General features: G+C 37.7%; 4 protein-coding genes across 4 annotated transcripts; 2 read left to right on the forward strand and 2 right to left on the reverse strand.

Annotated features, from left to right (window-relative positions):
• The first annotated feature begins 166 nt into the window (after positions 1-166).
• LOC103835146 (BAHD acyltransferase At3g29680) lies at positions 167-2,753 on the forward strand. Its single transcript, XM_009111255.3, has one exon. It carries the CDS (start codon positions 842-844, stop codon positions 2,252-2,254), a length of 1,413 nt encoding a protein of 470 aa, XP_009109503.1. The 5' UTR covers positions 167-841; the 3' UTR covers positions 2,255-2,753.
• LOC103835147 (V-type proton ATPase subunit a3) lies at positions 2,520-7,834 on the reverse strand. The gene is made up of 18 exons (XM_009111256.3): positions 7,577-7,834; positions 7,314-7,358; positions 7,089-7,211; positions 6,895-7,002; positions 6,542-6,649; positions 6,279-6,452; positions 5,877-6,014; positions 5,380-5,487; positions 5,169-5,276; positions 4,901-5,049; positions 4,617-4,770; positions 4,354-4,514; positions 4,035-4,241; positions 3,760-3,943; positions 3,584-3,667; positions 3,296-3,489; positions 3,142-3,201; positions 2,520-3,043 (listed from the first exon to the last, which is right to left on the reverse strand). The coding sequence occupies exons 1-18, from the start codon at positions 7,724-7,726 to the stop codon at positions 2,839-2,841; spliced, it is 2,460 nt and encodes an 819-aa protein (XP_009109504.1). The 5' UTR covers positions 7,727-7,834; the 3' UTR covers positions 2,520-2,838.
• A 3,644-nt stretch (positions 7,835-11,478) lies between these two features.
• LOC103835148 (B-box zinc finger protein 20) lies at positions 11,479-13,838 on the forward strand. Its single transcript, XM_009111257.3, has 2 exons — positions 11,479-12,581; positions 13,176-13,838. Exons 1-2 carry the CDS (start codon positions 12,396-12,398, stop codon positions 13,713-13,715), a joined length of 726 nt encoding a protein of 241 aa, XP_009109505.1. The 5' UTR covers positions 11,479-12,395; the 3' UTR covers positions 13,716-13,838.
• Positions 13,839-13,968: 130 nt separating this feature from the next.
• LOC103835149 (kinesin-like protein KIN-7D, mitochondrial) lies at positions 13,969-21,996 on the reverse strand. Its single transcript, XM_009111259.3, has 25 exons — positions 20,568-21,996; positions 20,359-20,456; positions 20,157-20,246; positions 20,029-20,081; positions 19,755-19,820; positions 19,610-19,663; positions 19,312-19,371; positions 19,020-19,098; positions 18,859-18,926; positions 18,716-18,772; positions 18,534-18,638; positions 18,045-18,149; positions 17,797-17,904; positions 17,566-17,697; positions 17,275-17,457; positions 16,872-17,021; positions 16,656-16,793; positions 16,380-16,499; positions 16,212-16,262; positions 16,069-16,116; positions 15,778-15,927; positions 14,968-15,681; positions 14,744-14,873; positions 14,557-14,657; positions 13,969-14,197 (listed from the first exon to the last, which is right to left on the reverse strand). Exons 1-24 carry the CDS (start codon positions 20,876-20,878, stop codon positions 14,572-14,574), a joined length of 3,156 nt encoding a protein of 1,051 aa, XP_009109507.2. The 5' UTR covers positions 20,879-21,996; the 3' UTR covers positions 13,969-14,197; positions 14,557-14,571.
• Between the last annotated feature and the right edge of the window lie 363 nt (positions 21,997-22,359).

Genomic DNA, 22,359 nt, shown 5'->3' on the forward strand with positions numbered 1-22,359 from the left:
ATAAAAAAATTCATTTGGATATTTTTACATTTGGAATCAGGTTTGAATATTTGTAGTTAGGTAATTTGGAGTGTGTTCGGATTTTTTTTTTAACAAAGTACAAAAATCGTGAATTAGAACAAAAGGAAAAAAAATCAAATAGTAAGTATATGTTGTTAAACAGGACAATATAGTATTTAACTAAACAATAAGAAAATAGATTGTTAACATGCCAAGGAGATCTGTTAGGGTTTAACAAAGAAAGAAAAAGTTGATGCAATTAAGCCAACTAACATAAGTTTTGAGTATCTATGGAAAAAAAATGAATGAGTCTAAAATATTAAAGGTTCAGAGTTGCTATATATATTTCTCGAATATTATCCGGACATTAACAAGAGGTTCAGATATCCAATCTTTTCTAATTTAATACACATTTCAATTGGAGCGAGTTCGAGTTTGGATATTTCGGATCGGAGGTATAAGATTAAATGTCGATGGCTAGAAAGAACCCCTAATGAATGATATAAAGAGAATCCTATGCATAAAACGACAGAGTTGACCCTACCAGAAGCCATTTTAAACGTGCTGGTGGTGGTCCTGGTGGATGCATTGCTTCCCTTAATAAAAGAGTGACTTGGTTGATAAGATACGAAATCAGATTGAATGGTGAAGAAAGAAAGGTTGACACACACAGACCCCAATCTCATGGAAATATTAATACTAACAACTACCTGCATGATGGCGTTAAACGTGATCAAGATCCATGCTGGTGGATCCAACCAAAAGCCATTTTAAACGTGCTGGTTGATGCATTGCTTCCCTGAATAAAGAGTGACTTGGTTGATATACGAAATCAGATTGAATGGTGAACAAAGAGACACACACAAACCCCAATCTCATAGGATATATACATGTAAATATTAATACTACCTGCATGATGGCGTTAAACGTGATAAAAATCTCCCCGGTTCGTCCTGCAACCCCCTCCCTCTCCCCGCTCATCCTCCCACTAACATTCTTCGATCTACTCTGGCTGCATCTCGTTCCTACAAACCGAGTCATCTTTTACAAACTCACCGAGTCATCATCATCTCGCGACTCCTTCTACTCCGCGATCCTCCCCAAGCTCGAGCGATCCCTTTCCCTCGTCCTCGCACACTTCCTCCCTCTCTCCGGTCATCTCAACTGGGACCCACAAGCTCCTAAACCCCACATCCTCATCTCGCCGCATGACGCCGTCTCCCTCACAGTGGCCGAGACCGACGCTGACTTCTCTCAGAACTCCACCAAAGGGATCCGTCCCCAGAAGGAGCTACGCGCTCTTGTCCCCGACCTACCCGTTTCTTCTTACTCATCCCCTGTCATGACGCTGCAAATCACACTGTTCCCGAGCCAAGGCTTCTGCATGGGACTCTCGCTGCACCACGCTGTCGCTGACGGCAAAACCGTCGTTAAGTTTCTAACATCGTGGGCTCACATATGTAAACACGGAGCAGTACCTCAAGATTTTGATCTACCCATGGTTTTAGATCGTACGGTCGTCAACGTTCCAGCTGAACTCGAAGCTAAGATCTTGCAAGACAAAGTAAGGTCCGTAAGTCTTCACCCCGCCGCCGAAGAGGTTGAAGATCTCGTCAAGCTCACGCTCGAGCTGAGTCATGAAGACGTGGAGAAGCTTAGAGAACGGGCGCGAAGGGAGTCGACTCGGTCCGATCTCCCACACCTGTCGACATTTGTAGTCACTTACGCATATGTATTGGCCTGTGTGGTGAAGGCACGTGGAGGTGAGGAGGAGGAGGAAGATCGAGTGGTGCCGTTCATGTACGTTGCTGATTTCAGACAACGGTTAGACCCGCCTGTTCCCGCGAACTACTTTGGGAACTGTGTGTTGCCTATCAATTTCTATGGATACAAAGCGACGACGTTTTTGGGGAGAGATGGGTTTGTCAATGGGGTCGAGATTCTTAGCGATTCCATAAGAGGTTTGAGTTCGCGAGGTGCTGAGGAGTCATTATGGAAGTTGTATGAGGAAGGATTAAAATGGGCTGGACCAGGTACACCGAAGGTAATCGTCGCTGGGTCTAACAGGTTTGGGATATACGGGTCAGATTTTGGGTGGGGAAGACCCGTTAATACTGAGAATATAAGCCTCACTAGAAACATTCTCTTCACTATGTCGGAGAGGAGGGATGAGATTGGTGGTGTGGAGATTGGCATGTGTTTGAAGACATGTGAGACGGATGTTTTTGTTTCTTTGTTCCGAAATGGATTGTAAAACTTGACAAGTTATGAACAATGTTAAGTTTTGAACTGCATTTCGCCTTTCCAAAGATGTTTGGAAGTAGTTGTGGAGTTGCAAGATCTTTTTAAAGGAAAACACTACCTCAGGATTAGGAAGATTATGGTGTTGTGAAAATATTGAATCGTTGGAAAAGTGAATAAATTTTAGGTAAAAAAAAATGAAGGGCTCGTAGGTCTGTTCAAACACAGTTTTTGACATGCTGGCTGTATAGTAATAATCATGCATCAAAAAACCAAAATCGAGTAGTTGATTCTTTATTGACAAACAATTTTCAGTAGATGAACTGTATAGTAAGGGGAAACAAATCCTCACTTATTTAATACCAAACAAACACAACAACAAATGGGTTTTGCCTCATACAAATCCCATTATCCCCTCCCCCACTTGTGTAAAAAATCTCATCTCCACACAGGCATATAAATCAAATTATTTAATTCCACCCTGAACGTGGAGAGAAGGGGAAAAATATATTCGCAAAAAATAAATAAAACTTAGTTTATATATGCAAATTTTGCAGAGAATGGGAGGGGAATGGAACAATGATCCATCCATATCACTCACTCGTCTTCGCTTGCGGTGAGAATGAAAGAGAAAGGAGCGAACTTATAACCATCTCCTTCGTAGAATTTGTTCTGGAACTCAACCCAGTGGAGACGCAGTGCGTGAAGGAATGCACTCAGTGTCTCCATCACCAGCAGCACTCCCACCGTGGCGAATACGAAGACGATGATCCCAACGATCAAAATCAACCAATTGTTGTATCTGTTTTTGTTTCAAGTGCCAAAACAAAGATCGATTATTTGATTTGCTACTATTAATTAGACTAAAGAAAGAGAGTTAGAGGAGGAGGATGCGCATACCCCCAAGCGAGAAGGAGGACCTTCTCATAGAAGACTGACGATAGCTCTGAGTGTGCAAGACTGAAACACACACACAAAGGATGACGAATATTATTAAAGCCATGAGTAGTATATATATATATAGCTTACTACTACTCGATGATGAGATGGATACCTGAGAGCCCACAGACGCAGGTAAGAAGCGGTGTTGGAAACAGCTCCAAGCACAAACTCTATGGTGTGAATCAGCTGATGCACAAATATCTCGCTGAATTCAAACTCCTCGTGGCCATGTCCTCCTCCGCTTGTCTCTACATGAAGACTCTCATCCGTCTCTTCAAGAGGTGCGTATGACTGACCTTGATGCCTCTGGATATGGAAACCATTTAGCACGAGCAGCAAAGGCAAAAGAAAAACAAGACCTTTATGTAGAAACTAAAAGGGAAAAATGAAAGAATCTCACAGCTTCATGTTGTTTCTTCAAGATGAACGGCTTGGGAAGCAACATACAGGGAACAGAGACGAGAGCCAGAAAGAGAAGCACAAGCTGAAAAAAATGGGAAAAAGGAATGATGAGTGAAACAAAAAGCACTATTCTTATTGATCTCGTAACAGTAATTACTAGGAAGAGATCCTGACCTGCACTGTTTTTTGGTGAGGGAAAAGTTGATTCTCTCCTAACTCGTCGGTTGGGCTCAGGAACATGTATATCATTACATGATACAAATCTGCTTGAGAACCAGTGCACCACTTTATGATGATGAGGACCGATAGATACCCAAACAAACTGTTCAAAAATATCATCTGGGGAATGAACTGGAACCTGAAAGCCCCCCCAAAATTAGACATCGTGATGTAACATATAATATTGGAAACATAGCTGCTCTGGTAAAAAAATTATCAACTGAACATACCATATATTCACACTCGATTTGAAGAATCTTGCATTGAAGTAGCTCATTATGATCCCGAGGTTCATCTGAGAAACTCCGAGAAGGATTGACATTTTCATCTTCAGCGAGTTCAGGAACGGCAGCTCGCTGCGGGTACCATGCCACACAGGATCTAGACCAAATGGATAGGTGTCCCGGACCTTTATCAAACCAATTGTTGTAGCCTCGCTGAACGTAGAGCATAAGAGAAAGGGAAAAGTTCAGAAAAGCAACGTATTTGAGGCTACTAATATTCTTTTGTATTTATATAGATCCGAACTTTTAGAACTAATATGCATACCTGCATGAGGCATCACGGCAATCATAGGCTGATGGAGCAAACAACGGGTATGGAATAGAGAAGAACTCGTTGTAGATTAAACCAGTGTATATTGAGAAGAGTGACATCATCATAATGACATAACGACCGCCAAAAGCCATTTCCATAATATCCCCAAGTTTCTGTTGTCAGAAAGCAAGATTGAAAAGTTAGCATCTAAAACTTGCAAGAATTCAGTCTCGTGCTCTTAAGTCAAACATAGGCATCATTAATTGGGGTATCACCTGGCTGGCAAGTTTCTTTTCTCTCACTATCAAGTACATGGTTGCAAGTAGCAAGCATATTCCATGCCCCCAATCACCAAACATAACAGCGAAAAGGAAGGGGAAGGTGACGATTGTGAATACACCCGGATTAGCTTCCTGATACTTGGCAACACTGCAGAGTGGTGATCATAGAAGATTGATCAGAGTAAACTATAGCAAGCTAAATGCAGTCCACAGCACATTTTCTTATAATAACCAAAAGCTACTTCCTATGAGTCAGAGAAAGAGTGAAAGACAATTACCCATATGCATCAACAATTTCCTGGATTGCAGAAGTAAATTTGTTTGTGCGGAAATAAGTCGGTGGCAACTCTTTGGTCCTCAGAATCTGGAATATTGATCCAACTTGCGAATTGGAGTCAACTGCAGCACGCTCTAAAGCTTCTTGAATCTGCATAAACAAACCTTATTCTACTAAGTATTCCGAAATTATCAAAACCAGTAAACTCACTTTCACGCAATATAATGTTCTAAAATGCAATTCAGAGTGCAACAAAACGAATAACTCACTTCTTTTGATGCAAAGACAGGACTCCAGCCCTCTGCCACAAGGCACTTCTTAGTCACATCAAGACTAAGCATGTTCAAAGTATGATAGATAGCTTTCTCCTTGCGAACCTGCAATTGGTAGTTATAAAGTTGACGTCAACTTGCATGGATTAGAACAGATTTGTCAACACTCAACAGAGACCGCTTAGCATTGATCTGCACAGGATAATACCTTGAGGCTCCATAGCTCAAATTTATCTCCAATGGTCTGCAACAAAATGTTACGGTGACCTAACCCAGCATCTATGGTGGTTTTAAGCTCAGTTAATCGACCTGAAACCTGAAACGTTGTGAAAGAATTAAACATGGTTAGACAGTTTCTGGTTTTACGGTATCATCATTATACAATGTCATGATGAAATTGCTAGCCTATGATACATCATCACATGGATTCTACCGACTTTAAAACTAGCATCCACACAATTTCAATACATCAAAAGATCATGTTCTCATGCACTAGTTTCTGTTGGACATCTGAGTGTCAACATATACCCGAACTTTTGCTATCTATAACTCATGTCCAAGAAAGCCATGCACAAAGAAAGAACATACAATACAGGGAAGTAAAAGGTTTATCACCAAATGTGTATATCAGTATATATGAATTTTTACCCCCACACACGGTCCACACCTATCACCAGGAGCATTAACAAGAAAGATAATACATACCTCAGTTATCATTTGAGCTTGTTTTCTAAGATCCTCGCTGAAAGGATAACGATTGGCCCCAAAAGCTTCACATATCTTAAGGATTTTGCTTTTTGCTCTTTCCCCGGAGTAGAAGACAACAAAAACATTTTTCTCAGCCTGCCATTTTTTGAAGTTAAGAAAGTCAATTTCGAATTGACACAGCGAAAATTAAATTTGTTTTATAATGCATCATCAGCATTTCAAATGTTGAATGAACTCTTGGCTCTGTAGATCAAAAAGATAAACTACATAGGCAATTCTATTTTTCAAATATCTAGCATGTACATATGATGATACAAAAAAAGTTATTGCAAAAGGAAAGAACAACTGAACTCCTTCCTATGTCTGAGAAAATTTAAAAGAAAAGCAGAAGCATCTAACCTTCTCCCCAGAGTTGGGGTCAATGACCGTCTCCTCAACGACAGTCTGCCGAATATAGACGTTTCCCCTAGTAGCACGGAATAGAATCCTTTCAAACACCATCGACTTTTCACGAGGCACTAATCCGGTGAGAAATCCAAGCTTTACTTGCTTTGACGCATCAATGGACTTCTCCTGTTTAAAAGGAATTATCTTAACTGTTGGTGACTAAATAAGAAAATGCTAAAAAACTTTGATTAGGAGAATAGCTGCATCTGTCGTACTTCCTGCAATAAAGGAGACTCCAGCAGATCTTCAGACGCTCGTGGTGATTCTGTTTCTCTCTGTTGAGCCGTGGCACTTCTATGAGCAGAAGAAAAGAACTCACCAGCCTGAAAAGATCACATTCAGATTAATATCGCATAGATAGTAGATGCCCATTCAGGGCTCAACCATAATAATATCAGAAGTCTACTTATCACCATGAAAACCTTAGTATCCTCGGTTCAGCTCATGGAAAATAAAGATTCAAAAACCAATAACTACAATTCAAACAAAGAAAAAACATGCTACTCCTTTGCTTAATACAACTAACATCAACAAAACCCTGAATCAAGAAAATAGAAAAAACATATACCTTCTCAAGAACCAACTTGTACTCCATAAGTTCATTATAGGATCGCTGCAACTTGTCATTGTTAGCATTGATCTCAACAAGTTCAGCTTCTAGCTCTCCAAGCTTTACCTGAAAAGCCAAAAAGAAGATTAGAAAAAAAAAGTAACCCAAAACATAGAAAATGAAAAGCAGCCAAGCAGGTATCTCCATTTTACCTCAACATCATCCAAGTCAATGTCATTCTCTTTCCCAAGCATCTCCTTGGGTAAAACTCCAGCTTTTGACATTTGATCCTTGAAGAAACGAATCTTCCTCGCCATCTCTCCACATCTTTTGATCTTAAATCCGTCAAAATCAAGAGAAGAATCATCAGAAAATGTACATTCTTAGATCGTATTACATTCCTTCCTACACAATCGCATAAACATGAATAAACATACCTGAGCTGCATAAGTACGTTGAAACGGACTCTTCTCTGAGTTAAGCTGAAATCAACATTATAAAAAAAATGGTTTAATAAGAAGAGAGTTATCTGATTCACAACAAACGCCAAAAAAAAAAGCATTGACCAAAGATCTAAATCTCATCATCTCTTAAGATCTACAAAAAACTAAACCAAACGCAAAAAGTCAAAATGATGAACAACGATAAAATCGTTCGTCAGAGATTGGATTGCAATGGACGATTAAGAAGGATCACGCACGTCTTTGAATTGGACGAGGCCAAGATCTCCAAGGTAAGAGACGGTGAGATGAGCAGATTCCATGGGAACGATGAGCTGGACGAGCTGCATCGGCTCTGAACGCATCAGATCCATCGGCGGACAACATCCACCGCCGCCGTTTTCCGCCATCGATGATCGTCGACGATGAACTTGTTATCTCTATTAACCCAAACGAGAAATCGAAAATGTATGATGACGATGAGAGGAGGAGGGGAGCTGTAATTATTTGATCCTCTCTGCCTAGTCCCACGTTAGTTTTATGAAATCCCTAAATTGCCCCTCTTCTTTAAATGATTTTGTGTTTTGGACTCTGGCTGAAATCGAGTGGGCTTCTTGGTATGATCTCAAATATCAGATGGGCTGAATCAATCACAATAGTGATACTTTAAAAATTAGACCCATCTTGGCCCATGACTGATGATACTCAATTAAGAACCGCCACTGTGTTTCTCCATTTGTAATAAAAAGCCCAAGGATATAATAAAAGAAAATTGAACTACGGAGTTAAAACGGACAGGATTGAAAAAAGCAAGAAACATGTCAGAAGATGGTCCCCATTCAAACTCTAAGACAAACGACGAATTAATACTCTCAATCCATAAAAGTTGACGCCCATCTAGATCCACCAGCAATAAACATAAATGTGAAAACTTGGTTATAAATGAATAGAAATCAAAGGATGGAGTAAACAGAGTTTTCGAGTTGAGCACTTGAGCTATAGTATATAATAATAATGTAGACAAGGAAACTTTAGTGTATAGCAACTAAAAAGGGAAAATAATTAGCATTGATATAATACAAGGTCAATAATGTAGATGAATGATTATATCTTTGTTTCAGTATACAGATATAAAACAAATTTGAAGTAATTCAAGTCCACTAATGAATGATTGATGGGTATCAATTAATTGGTAAAGGTCCCATCTATATACTTTATATAATTTAAAAGGGAATGTTTGAAAAGTGCACAAGGAACCTTTTCAAAAAGTCCAGTAGTACATCCATGTGAGTTGATTGAGATCTACAGATATTATTAAAAATATCTATAATTATTTAAGAGGATAACAGAAAACATGAAAAATAAATATTCAGAAATTACGAATTTTCCTTTGGGAAGCATCTCGCCGAACTATAAGACTAAAAAAGTCTCACTGTGTCATCAATATGACTATAAGATGTGCAAGTATTTTGGTACTAATATATTTGTAAACTGGAAATTTATCAACGGAATATAACCCATTTTTTCATTTTTATATAAAAATGGGTTGTAGCTTATTCAGCGATTTTACCAAAAACAAAAAGAAAACTTTTTCAGCAAAAATGGTTTGACTTGACACACCAGCCGATGTTATCTCCTCTAGTTCCTTCCTAATAAGAGTGCCTAGTTCACATTACGAAGCAACTTCGTTGACACCCAAAAACAAAAAAAAAATAGAGGGGAAAGATTCGAGAGAGATCATACCATATCTTGGCTCTAAAAAGTGTTTTTTGTCGTCTTCTACCTTCTAAATTATTCATTACCTAACTCTTTTCAAAGATCAGATCCACTATACCTATTTATATCAAAAGTATTTAATTCCGAATATCATTGCCGACATGACCGCAAATCCTTATACGAGTATGTTTGATTTTTTTTTTTTTTTTTCAATAACGAACCGAGTTCACCCATTAAAGGATGCATTAGGACTTCGGGAATCATGTCATGATCGTTAATCATCTCAAATTCTCAACCATAATTAGCTCACATCACAGCGATCGATAAGGTGTTAATTAGGACTAAATCTAAATCATTGGATAATTTACGTTGTGTTAATTATATTGATATTATTAATTTATAACTACTAAGCTACATTAATTGTTTGAGTCAGATAGGTTGCAGTGTGTGTTGTGAAGATTTGATCTCGATTTCGTTTCAATGTGTAATTTTGTATTTCAACCAATGTTTTTAAATCCGATTCGGACACTGAATCAGACGATTTCGTCAGATAGACCATGGATTAATAAATAGAATTAATTTTATTATATAATAATATATTAATTATGAAAATAAATTAAAATTTAATATTTTCTAACACATAAATCACATCAACTAATTTTTGTTTTCTTTACTTTCGTTCATTTCATTTTCTTCACGTGGCGTAGTGAAATTTTCATTAAAAAAGAAAACATAATTTGTTTTTTTGTCAGTACCTAACTTTTTAATTGGAAACTTAATATATAAAACATAATGTAAAGACGTAATTAAAATCTAAAAATGTAAAAGTTATTTAGTGGTTAAACCAGTGGCTAAATCGGTATCGAATTCTTGGTTTTAGTGAATTTTTGCGGATTTCTAAATATTAGATTTTTCACAAAATTTAAATCGGAAATTTTCTAAATCACCGGATTTACCGGTTTAACCGCAGATTCAGGTCGAGTTTCAAAACACTGGTTTCGACTAATCCACAATGTATTTTACCAAAAAGAAAACTAATACGCAATGTATAATGAAATAAAAGAGCGGAGATAAGAGTTATTAAAAATATAAAGGAAGTAGATATTACACATGGATGATGGGAGACAAAAGCTGGCATGAAGAGCTGGCCATTTGTCAAATTCCTCCACCTTCCTCATTTATTTTAATATACTTCCTTTATTTTTTGTATATTTTCTCCACAATTTAAAATCATTTCAATTTATTAGACTAACTAGCATCTGACCAAAAATGAATATATATTAAACTAAAAAGATCGTCTACACCTTCACTTTTGCACTTTTTCTTTCATCAAGAAGACCTACAAGGTTCCCACATCGAGTCTTTTAACTCTTTCGGGAAAAAAAATCAAATCTAAAAGAAAACTAATTAATATGAGCTTCTTTTTTCGCACAATAGTTATGTTTAATGCAACACTTATAGGAAAGCTAGTTTAGGAAAATTTATCATTTACTATCAAAAAAATTATGGTGCAGTAGTCCTTTTACAAACCATCTCATCTAAAAACAGTTAAACACAAGTACGTGTTACATTAATGTAAACTTGATCATGTATAGATAGATAGCTGAAGCTAATGCGGAAGCTCGCTACTCAACCGGTCATCTCTCATCTTTGGAAACAAAGAAACAATTTGATTCACAACCAAATCTTACTCCCTGCTACATCAGTGTTCTATTATGTCGATAAGGAGATGATAAACATTATCTCAGCAAAGAAGCATAGGAAGCAATTCCATTCGCTTATGGCATGTTGGCTGAGATGATCATGTTATGTGTTAATGTTTTAGTCAATTGGTGATCCGTCTTGTTTTTTCTTTTTTTTTGTCAAGACGAATCAAACTTAAGATCGTACTCTTGTATAATTTTTTTTCATTCTAATGATATTTACAATTTAGAAAAAAAAAAAAAAAGCTAGGCATGACATGTCCACTTTAAGGCACGTTTAAAACGAGAGCTTGGCAACTAACCAATATTAATGCGTATTAGATAAAATGAAACTTAAGTGGCTTAAAGTCTGGCAACTTACTATTAATCCCTGCTTCCTTCTATATGAAATAAAAAATTCAATGCAAAACGCGACTGAAGCTTATGAAATATATATATAGTTCTTCAATGATATGATATTGATTTGCAAAATGGCGAAACTAAACACAATAGTAAAACCAGAGAATAGATAACGAGACATGTTAACATATCTAATCCCTGTTTGGAGATCGTTACATGTAACAATAAAGAGATGTATGTTCCTTACAACTTAAGCACTTTGACATCCAGAAAAAAAGTAATAATAACATACAGTTGATGCAATATTAGAATTTAGAAGACTTGGCTGGGTCTTCTAAGGAGACTTCCTACCCGTGATCGGCTGCGTCGTTGGGGAATGAATGTTCCTCAGGAATGTGTTCTATGTTCCACGGGTAATGAAACTCATCACCACCTCTTCTTTGAATGTGAGTACTCTTCCAGCATCTGGAAGCATTTTGTGCAGGCTATCCTACCTGCTACACCCCTTGATGTGCATTCAGCAGCTGCCATGATCTCTCACCTCCGCCACCCTTCTCAGGCTCCACCTGTCATCAAGCTTATCTTTCAGTCCGCCATCTACCTCATCTGGAAGGAACGCAACGCCCGGGTCTTTACCTCTGCCTCCACTTCTGCTGCTGCTCTTCGTTCCGCCTTAGACCGCCTGATACGAGATCGCTTGCTCTCCTTTCCATCCCCGAACCCCACTCCGTCGCTGCTGCAGTTCTATTTTTCTGGCCCTAGGCCTCCTTGAGGTTGTTCTGTTCTTGAGTTAGGTTGTTTTGTTTCTTTTCTTTCCGCACAATAAGTTGTCCGCAACAGTTTAAAATCTCGAAAATGGTATAAATTTAACATTTTACCAAAAAAAAAAAAAATATTAGAATTTAGAAGGGAAAATAAAGAAAATACAAACCGGAAGGAACCGGGTGTGAAAGCAAATCAATGTGGGCAATTCCAAGCTAGGGAGAGAGTAGCTATCAAGAAAATGAGAGGAAGAGTAAAAAGAAAAAGACAAAGGAAACCTAAGCTGCTTATCTATAAAGCCATCACATTATTCTTACCCTTTTTGCCCACACTCATAGCCCATCATCATCATCTCTACATACACCGTATTACATACACTCACCCCACATGAATGTCTTTATAAATACTATTGTATAGTACTGGTCCAAGGATCCAAGTTGAGAGAAAGATAGTGAGTTCAGAGCCAATCTTGTGAAATCTAGAAAATAAAAATCTTTTTCAGAGAGGAAAGAAAAAAAACTCTTTGTTTTTATTAAAAAGAAAAAAAGCAGAGTGAAATATGAAGATTTGGTGTGATGTGTGTGATAAAGAAGAAGCTTCAGTGTTCTGTTGTGCAGATGAAGCAGCTCTTTGTAATGGTTGTGATCGCCATGTTCATTTCGCTAATAAGCTTGCCGGAAAACATCAACGATTCTCTCTCACTTCTCCTACTTTTAAGGATGCTCCTCTCTGTGATATATGCGGGGTAAGAACAAATTCAAAACTTATCTCTCTTTTGTTTTTCAAGAACATTCTCAAACTTTTCCATGAGTATTTGTGGTCTTTTGGATGTGTTACTATTGATGAAACCTTGATTTTACAAAAGATTAGTTCACCTTTTTCTTCTTCTTCTGAGATTTTACTTATTGGTTGGTGAGATGAGAATATGATTGATTTTCCTTTTTCTTTCCTGGAATTTTTTTCCAACTTTACTTACCTTCATAAAAACTGAAACATGATAAAGATTGAGATTACTAAATTCTTGATAAGTTTTTAGGAATTGCATCAAAATTAGGTAATTAACCAATTGAATCGAGTTATTTACAGTATTTTAAAATTACTTTCTTCTTTGGAAAGGTGAAGCCGTGAAGAGAAAGATATCTAAAAGATATTCTTTTTTTTTTGCCTTTCTTTAAATAAAAGAATAAAGAGCAATATCTTTTAGGAAAAAGGAGGTCAAATCTAAAAATAAATAAAATAATACAAATGCTTTTTTAAAATATGTGATTACAAAACAATAGTCTTCTCTGATTATCTACTACTATTATTAAATGGAATCAAATCTTTATCCATATGACAGAAGAGGCGTGCATTATTATTTTGCCAAGAAGACAGAGCAATACTATGCAGAGAGTGTGACATTCCAATACACCAAGCTAATGAACACACTAAGAAACACAATAGATTCCTCCTTACCGGCGTCAAGATCTCTGCCTCTCCATCCACATACCCGAAAGCCTCCAATTCAATCTCCACAACAGTATTGAGCCGGGCCAAAACCAGACCAAAATCTGTATCAGGTGAGGTCCCGAGCTCGGCCTCTAGTGAGGTCTTTGCGAGCTCTCCTTCGACAACTACGAGCAATTACTATTACGGGCTAGATGAAAACTATCATCAAGTAAGCGACTCTGGTTCTGGATCGGGCGGTACGGGCAGTATATCGGAATACTTGATGGAAACTTTACCGGGTTGGAGAGTGGAGGATTTGCTTGAACATCCTTCTTGTGTCTCCCATGAGGATAACATTATCAGCACTAATAACAATGAGTCCTATATGGTTTACGATGGTTCTTTACAGTACCATCATCAAGGGTTTTGGGAACAAAAACCTTTTTCCTGAACCATTTCATTTGGTTGTTGGAGTTTGATATTACGAATCAAACCAACTTTTGTTGTTCTGTCTTTCTCGAAGTATAATTTTTTTTTTTGCAAGGAAGAATTTGTTTGTCTTTGTCAACAAAAATTCGGATTTGGATTGACAACTTTGACTACCGTCCAACTATTTTGGATGGTCAATAATATAACAAGTCACTGATCTGTGGAACAACCAATTAGCCAAATATGAAATTATGAATTCTCAAGGGAATGGTCAATTAAACCAACATCAAATGATTTTTTTTTTCTCTTTTTGCTGCACAATGGTCATGATCGCGGCAATCCCATCTACCTTTTGCAGTTTTGGTGATATGCAAAAGAATCCCTTTTCCCATTTTAGTGATAAATATAATTGTATTATCTTACATACAAAATGAGTCCATGTTAAAACTATTCAACCCCATCAACAAAATATATAGCAACAGGCTTCACTCACCTTCTTGTCACCTGCAAGATCATCCAACCTGATCAATATGTTTACATCTTTTTGTAAGTTTATTTAAGAAAATCATCTAACCTACGAGGTGTCAAAGTAAATTAATGCGAGTGAAGATCATGATCTAAATTCCTCCAGTAATGAATCCCAACACTTAACCTATTAAGTTTAAATCGTTTTTTTTTTAAAGGCTTAAATGGTAAACTCAGCTTCTAATAAATCAAAGAAACCAGGCCGAAACTGTGACGCACAGCTGTGACAGAGAAACTAAAACTTTACCAAACTCATCCAAACATTTTCTATGACGGAAAAAAGAACCCAACATGGAATGTTACATAACAACATTTAGCTTTCACTTGTAAAAAGGTACCTTTTGTTGCCTTTGTCAAGACGGAAACGCAAAGAGCCGATCAGAGATCTTTGTGCGGCAGATTGGGCATTCAGAGCACGCGAGAGAACATGATTTACATACTGTAAAGTGAAACATCTTTTAATTAGAATTTTTTTTAAGATAAAAAAGAGGAAGCATGTTTCATGGAGATGAAGTTGTGACTTACAGCAGAAATGGCGGCAAGGGAGCAGAATTGCTGCCGTGGGAGACTCGAAACACACTTTACAAATGTGAGAGTTTGCGTCTCCATTCGCTTGTGATTTCATCTCTTTCTCCTTCATTTCTTGCATCCGTGCCTGTTTCATTGTTACAAAATCCTGTTTAAACATATGTAAAGGAAAGAATACTTTACAGGTAAACAATGTAGAAAGGTCATCTCGTTATATTTACCTTGAGACGAGCAACAAGAGGTTCCTCTTTTGGTGTCTCTTCGGTTTTAGCTACCACAACTACTTCAGGCTGTCTCGGTGCACTCGCGACTTGTCTCTCTTTCAGAACCATGTTGTTTTGATTCTTCTCCAATTCCCTTGCAGAGTCAGCGCCATTGATTTCAGACAACGCACCATTGTCTTTCTTCAACTTGGCAACAAGTACCCACATGTTTGCCAAATCGTTTTCCAAAGCTTCCTCTCTTCTCTTTGCTTCTTCTGCTTTTTTCCTGTATTCGTCTTCTATGAACTCTTTCTCTGCCAGTGCAGACTCAAGAGCGGCCTCTCGCTGTTTCCTCGCTTGCAACTCCATTTTCAGATTCTCCGGGTCAAGATTCCATGAGTCAAACTCATCACCACTCGACCTGCCTGAAGAGATCCTTCCCTTTCTTCCTGACCTTACCCCGTCGCTGTATTTGCGATTATTAACTCCGTTTACTGGATTACGCGTTTGAGCCAAGTCTCTTGCAGCTGCCAATTCTTTGCCTAGCTTTGTGTTTTGCAGTGAGAGTTTTGTTACTTCACTAGCCAGATTTTTCAGCTCAACAGCAGCAGCAGAGGCTAGTTCCTTAGCGTATGAAGCTTCTTCAGCTAGTTTTTGATTTTGTACTCGTAAACCACTGTTCTCTTCTACAATCTGGACGTGTTCTAGCTTCAACTTTTCGTTCTCAATCTCCTAAATACAGAACGTAAACACATCCATCAAGAAGAAAAGGTAATGTAAGTATCAAGAGAAGATCGGATTTCCAATAAATGTGCTGTCTATGTTTACCTGCTGCTGTATTTTCCTTTTTAGTTCGTCTGCATACTCTCCAGATACCGCATTATTGGAACAAGATGGTGATGATTTTTCACTAGATACTTCGTTCAAACGTTGCTCTAGAAGGTTAACCTTTTCATGTAGTTCTTTGTTCTCGGTGCACTACATTGTTGGAGAAAGTTTGGTAAGAAGAATTTTTCAGAGGACAATGTTCAATGTATGAATCAAATAGAAGCAAGAAGCATGGAGAGAAAAAGATAAGAATTATGCACAATTTCGGAAGGAGGAAAACATCCTACCAACCTTTTTCTGTAGTTGTTCTTGGAGAATGCAATTGTCTGCTGATTTGATCTGTGCCAAAGTTAGAACCAAGTTAGACATATGGCTTTTGATTTGGCTGCTGTAGTAAGCAAGGTGATATTTTAAAAAGAAGAATAAATTTTCACCTCCAGCTCAAAGCTCTTCTCATGGCACTGGCTCATCAAACTCATAACTTTCTGAAAACAACAAAAGAACGTGATATATTAGCTGAAAGGCGCTGACCCTTGAACCAGTGACCTTGAAAGGGTCCAAGATCATTTTCTCGCAGTGAATGAGATGTGGAGGTTAAGTACCTGTTGCATCTCAACCAGTGATGCATTGGCAATTGAAGCTTCACCACTTTCAATTATGAGCTGTTCTAAGGCCCTCATTTGTCTTTGCTTTTCTTGAATCTCATCTTCCAGATCCTGTATCTGCATGCAACAATTTATTAGGTTCGTTATCTGAGCTAAAGGTAAATGAGTCACTACTTCAGGTAAACGGTCAAGTACTGTTTGGAAAATCACAAAACGTATCTATAAAACGGACTTTCAATGGCATAGTACAGAAATATTAGAAAGTATCTTTACCTGAGTTTGTGAGTTTTCTGGATCATCTACGGAATGATCCACCAAACGCTTTAGTGTGCTTGTACTGAATGCTATCTCACCAGCAAGCATCTTAACTTGTTCAACCAAAAGGTCGATTTCATCTGGCGTCATGACACCCTACAAAAGGTCATACGCCCACAACTATCAGATGCCAGTTCTGGCAATAAATACATACTTTGGGGGTAATTTACTCACTTGAGTAGATTCTGCCCCCGGTGAGGTTTCGCCATTCAATTTACTGGAAGATCTCTGGTGGCTAAAACCTAAGGAAGCATCTGATACAAGAGCCAAGGTAGAAGATGGAGATCCCGGATTATCATTATCCAAGAGCGGAGAAGCCAATTTCTGAAAGGCAAAAAGGCAACACAAAATGACCAATTGTGTTTTAAAACAGCTTCTGAGATGTGGAAGCAACATGCAGCAGTAAAGGATAGAATGATAAACTACTTGGTCTTTGACCAAAAGCAAAATTTATTCAGGTTAAATCAACAAAACCACCTATTTCCAGAACTTCTTTTGTTGGTTCACCTCACAATGGATGAAATAACTAGCTAAACCACTGAAATTATTATCATTTAGGTTATATCAAAAAACTTACATCATCTTTACCCGCAGAGAGACTGCGCTGGAGAGTGGGTACATCGCCCAAATATCCAGGAATAGAATTCCTGGTAGAGACCAGTATGAGCTTGGTAAGCTTTTGGATTCTGCTCATTAGAGCTGCTTTGGCTTCTTCTTCTTCCTCCAATCTTGATTGCATTTTCACTTGACCTTCTTCTAACTGTTATGATAAATAAATAGATAGGTCAGTCACTGACTTTAGAACCCGTCAGTTTAGAACACAGCAAAATATATTCAGGATAACAGTGATCTTAAGAGAAGTCAGAACCTGTTGCTTTAAGCTCATTAACTCTTCATGATTGACACCAACAAGCATACCCTTTCTATACTGATCAAGTTCTAGTTTGAGGATTGAGATCTCTCTTTGATATTTTTTAATCAGTGACTTCTCGTCTATAATCTGCTTTTAGGACATTAAAAATAAGCGTTGAGCATAGGTTCAAGATTGTACCTTCAGTGTAGTGAAGTAACTTATTGTACAGCATGCTAAAAAGATCACCTGATTGCGTGAAGCATATATTTCTATACTCTTTGCTCTGCTGGCAAATTTCAATGTATTATGAGTTTCCTCATTACTGCTTGACGCGGGAGTGATTGTACATATGAGCTATAAGAAAAGAAGGAAAACAAAATACTGAATTAGTTCTATGTTGTTACGGTGGAGTAGCGCTTGTTACAGATAGTCAATATAGACAAGAATATAGAGTACAGTGAGGGAAATATTTAACCAAATACAAAAGATCTTACCGAAACATGCCCATGGCCACTTAGTGATGATTGCAGAAGACGAGTTAGCTTAGAGTCACGATACGGAATGTGAGTTGCCTTACCCTCACTAAGTTTTCCAATCACCTTCATAAATGAAACAGCAAGAAATAAATAAAACGCCCCACCATCTCAAAGGTTTAAGTGACTAATGATGCTACTATTGACAGACAAAAACAAGAAGGATGACATACTATTTATCAGAAAGTCAAGCATCAAGAAACACTAGGACGCCAGATCAATGAAAAAAAAAAGAAACGAAATCATAATCCTAAATATATTCCCAGTGGAACTGCAAATTATTTCATGATTCTTTAATGCCACCAATGGGTTGTGGAAGCTAATTGAACTGTTCCTATTAGCAAATCCATCATTTTGCAGTAACAGTGTTTTTGATTGACATGTCATCATTACATATTTAAGAACAAATGGTAAATGGAAGGATAGCCCAAACTAGGAAAAGACACCTACAGTTCCAAGAGTTAGAAGACTCTTGTTTATGTATGAACCTTCCTTCCTCCTCAATCCAGTTGTTTCAGTTTTGGAACTCTCAGATCCAGCCAAATCAATCAAATTCTAAACAAGAAATTATATAGTTAGAGCCCCTCTTGAAATAAATAATCATATACAATAGTTAAACAAAGAACACTTACGAGTTGAGAAAAAATAACTCCATCATACTCATCTCCAGTAGCACTACTTTCAATCATCTGCAACAGATACAAATTAGACTTAAAACATGTAGTAGGAGGCAATAAATTACGCTTTGACAAATTTATGGAGCTTGAAGAGATACCAGTGTAAATAAAGTGTGACTTCTGCTGCTCATCAAATTGAAATTATTTGAACCAACGTGGCGATGTTCTGCCATTGAAACAACAGAACTATTAAGGAGAGGCGGAATAAACAGAGTTAAGAATATCAAGACATGTTTCAGAGGTAAAAATTTATAATTACCTTCACCAGCTGCAATGAAGGATAGTGCGTGACCAGGAGACAAAACAACTTCTTCCTTGATACCCTCGACATAAGTCCCCTAGAAACAAATATTACACTTTGTACTTAAACCAAACTGATTCATACAACAGGAAGGGTGCAATGTGAATTAATATATAAGCGACTTCACATCATATAGTGATTCGAAACTAATACGTTCTTAATGTTTCTATTCCGACCACAATGTTATAAACTTGCACGTGTGTGTGAGAGAGAAGAAATAAGTTAAGCATTCAATAGTTGTTAAGCAAACCTGAGAATCCTCTCTAACTCGTAAATTTTGGCCTGTTGGATCCAGTAAATCATTTATCACCTGATACAAGGACAGAGATCAGATAAACTGTAGACAGATGAAACATACAAACACTCAAGTAAAAGCAAAACGGTGATGAGTAATCACCCAAATTTATATATATATATACAATTATACATATTTAAGCAGTATAGTTCCCAGTGATAAGGTATAAGAGTAGGAAAACAATCCAAACCTAAAAGTTTATATTTCAGGGCTTAGCGAATCATATATCAAGGATAGACAACTAAGTACTAACCTCGTTGTATATTTCAAGATATGAAACACGGAGCAGGAACTCCCTTCCTGGAGTCTGAAATATCATGACGAATCCAATTAGGGAACATGAATTCATTGGAGAAAAAAGACGTGATAGGATGAGAAAAGACGTGAAGACCACTTACATCCTGGATGATACTGAACACGTCTTTTATTGCTAGCGGTATGATCCCAGGAGATTCTTGATCACCCTATGCATATTTGAAAGGAACCAAAAAAGATCAGATAATTAACTAAAGAAAAGCACGGCCAATCTAAATGAAGACCTTCAAATTCCGTTTCACATGAGTATTTCAAGTTCACGTAACCATCAGATATCAAAGGAGAACGAAGTTGCAAAAGAGATACCGACTCATAGTAGAGAAACGTATAAAAAGGGAAAGAAAGGAAAACTCTTACATGCATTGTATGGGTCTTTCCACTACTTGTAACACCATAAGCAAACACAGTTCCTGTCAAATTCGCAACACTGAGTCAGAAGATTTGCTGCAAGCAATACTAACATGGAGAGCTGAGATTTCGCATACCGTTAACACCTTCCATAGCTGCCTTAACTACTGGTCTTGCAGCTACGTCATAAACGTCCACAGTATTTGCTTGTGGTCCAAAAACTTTATCTGAACATCAACAAAATTGGAAAAAAAAAAATATTCACTCAGCAAGAAAAAAAAATGATATGATCTTCACAAATAAACCATCATCCGAAAAAATAGAGTTAGAAGGCAATACCAAAAGCGTAGGCAGTGAGAGGATTGTACTCGTGCCTAACCATAGTATCCCCATCAGGGTACCAAGCAACTTCATCTCCTCTCTGATACTCTCTATCACTGCAAACAAACAAAAAAATAGAAATCAAATTTCAAAATCCAAATAAATTAACCACTCGAATTGCATCGATTGTGAGATCTGGTCCACGGCGATCAGATCTATTTGTATACCTCAACGGTCGAAAACGAACGGTGACGGAGATACTATCCCGCTCCGAGCTAACAGTCTCCTCCATAGGCTCGTCGAGAAGCTCCTCCGACGGGTAAGGAACAGGCGATGCAGTTCCGAAGCTCCCGGAGGCGCCGATTAGCCCCGAGTCGGAGAAGGTGCGAGTAAGCGTCGTCATGGATCGGGAGCCGGAGTTGGTAAACGAAGAGGCGGAGGTGGAGGAGGAACGGGGGATGATACGGCTGCTGAGATGAGAAGAGGAAGTTGAAGAAGCGGGACTTGGTGGTCTACGGTTAGAGAACGATGAAGCCATTCACTAGACCTAGAGGATCAGCTCCGGCGACTAGGTCACGGTGAAGAAGAATCAAAACTAATAGAAAATGATTTTCGAAGGAGGTGCAGAGAATGTGTCAGTGGGAGCTCACATGGCTGGAGACGGAATAAATCATTGTAACCTCCTTCTCTCTCTCTCTCTCTCCTTTAGATTCGGTTTTGCTGGTAGAGAGAGAAGTTGAGACTTGAGACCAATTGTTTCGTCTTCTTTAAGCGAATGTGCTGTAGAGAGAGAAAGGAAGAAGCTTGAATTGAAAGTAGATGTCTCTCTCTCTCCTCATGGGTGAAGAAACGAGGAGGCTGAGAATTCAGATTTTGAATTTTGTTTTTTTTCTGTGCCTTTCCAAATATACATATATTTAATTATTTAATTGTGGTAGTTGAAAATAATTCAGGGAGGACAACGACAACTTAATATTTTTCATTTATTATTTAAAATATTTTTACCGTATGCTACTGTAATATTCACCGTGTGACCTGACCTAGTAGTTAAAAAAGCGCGCACCAGTTTAAAAGTTTTTCAAGCCACCAGACGAGCGGGAATAACAATGGCTCGATAATTTCCCATTTTTACCCTTTTATTGCTGCATATAATTTGACGAACTTCTGTCAGGCATTTGATTAATCAACGAGTTAGCAAGGGTAATTCCGTATATTCAGATGTGAAACTAGGGGGTTTAATTCGTTTACAATCAGCAGAATATTAATTTATTGATATTGACTAACGCTAAATTTATTTATTTTCATTTAACGCATGTAACGCTAATTGATATACCAACAACAAACACAGTTCAAATTATTAAATAAGATTATACCGTTTAGCTGGCCATATGATCCAAAACCCAAGTTGTTTCGTTTCATTTGTTTTAGTAATTAAACTAAATCGAGTTTCTTTTGGTCGAGTATTCATTTTAGCTCGACATAGTGCTTAAGCAGTACCATGTTATGTGGAATCTTGAATAATAGTTACTATCATTAGCCATTATTATAAGAACAACTACGATAATTGGAAAGTTGTCTTGGCCTCTTGGGAACACGTAAGTTTGGATGATATTTTTGAGCCCAACCATTAATAATGTTTGGAAAAAAAAAGAACTATAAAGACAGAATGCGACATAGATTTTTAGGATTTTATCGAATCAATACGTGATAGATACAGAGTGTCTGCTTCTCGAAGCTAAGTAGTTGTCATATGACTCACTTTTTGAGCTTCATTGCGCAGCTGGCTCACGTGCATGCTTTTCCTTTTCTCACGTGTCATGTGGTGTGATATTTTTTTTTTTGTAACTCAATATGGTGGTGTGATATTTGAAATACACTTACCATGTCGAAAAGGAAAAAAAATAAATTTCATACGTATTAATAATGATATATGTCTCCGATGAAACCTCCAAGTTTCTTTCCTTTACAAGAATATCACTCTTGTATAAGACCTCCTTGAATCCTTGATGGTATCTTTTT

This window comes from Brassica rapa, chromosome A08, assembly GCF_000309985.2.
Source record: "Brassica rapa cultivar Chiifu-401-42 chromosome A08, CAAS_Brap_v3.01, whole genome shotgun sequence".
Lineage (NCBI taxonomy): Eukaryota > Viridiplantae > Streptophyta > Magnoliopsida > Brassicales > Brassicaceae > Brassica > Brassica rapa.

What these genes read in the sequence shown, in the direction of transcription:
- LOC103835149 (XM_009111259.3), bottom strand. Translation starts at nt 20,878, where the DNA reads ATGGCTTCATCGTTCTCTAACCGTAGACCACCAAGTCCCGCTTCTTCA. An exon ending in GTTCGTTTTCGACCGTTGAG is followed by an intron (nt 20,457 to 20,567) that starts GTATACAAATAG and finishes GTTTGTTTGCAG; the next exon opens with TGATAGAGAGTATCAGAGAG. An exon ending in GAGTTATTTTTTCTCAACTC is followed by an intron (nt 18,639 to 18,715) that starts GTAAGTGTTCTT and finishes TTTCTTGTTTAG; the next exon opens with AATTTGATTGATTTGGCTGG.
- LOC103835146 (XM_009111255.3), top strand. Translation starts at nt 842, where the DNA reads ATGGTGAACAAAGAGACACACACAAACCCCAATCTCATAGGATATATA.
- LOC103835148 (XM_009111257.3), top strand. Translation starts at nt 12,396, where the DNA reads ATGAAGATTTGGTGTGATGTGTGTGATAAAGAAGAAGCTTCAGTGTTC. An exon ending in CTCTCTGTGATATATGCGGG is followed by an intron (nt 12,582 to 13,175) that starts GTAAGAACAAAT and finishes TCCATATGACAG; the next exon opens with AAGAGGCGTGCATTATTATT.
- LOC103835147 (XM_009111256.3), bottom strand. Translation starts at nt 7,726, where the DNA reads ATGGCGGAAAACGGCGGCGGTGGATGTTGTCCGCCGATGGATCTGATG. An exon ending in AAGCTCAAATGATAACTGAG is followed by an intron (nt 5,488 to 5,876) that starts GTATGTATTATC and finishes ACAACGTTTCAG; the next exon opens with GTTTCAGGTCGATTAACTGA. An exon ending in CTCACCAAAAAACAGTGCAG is followed by an intron (nt 3,668 to 3,759) that starts GTCAGGATCTCT and finishes CATTTTTTTCAG; the next exon opens with CTTGTGCTTCTCTTTCTGGC.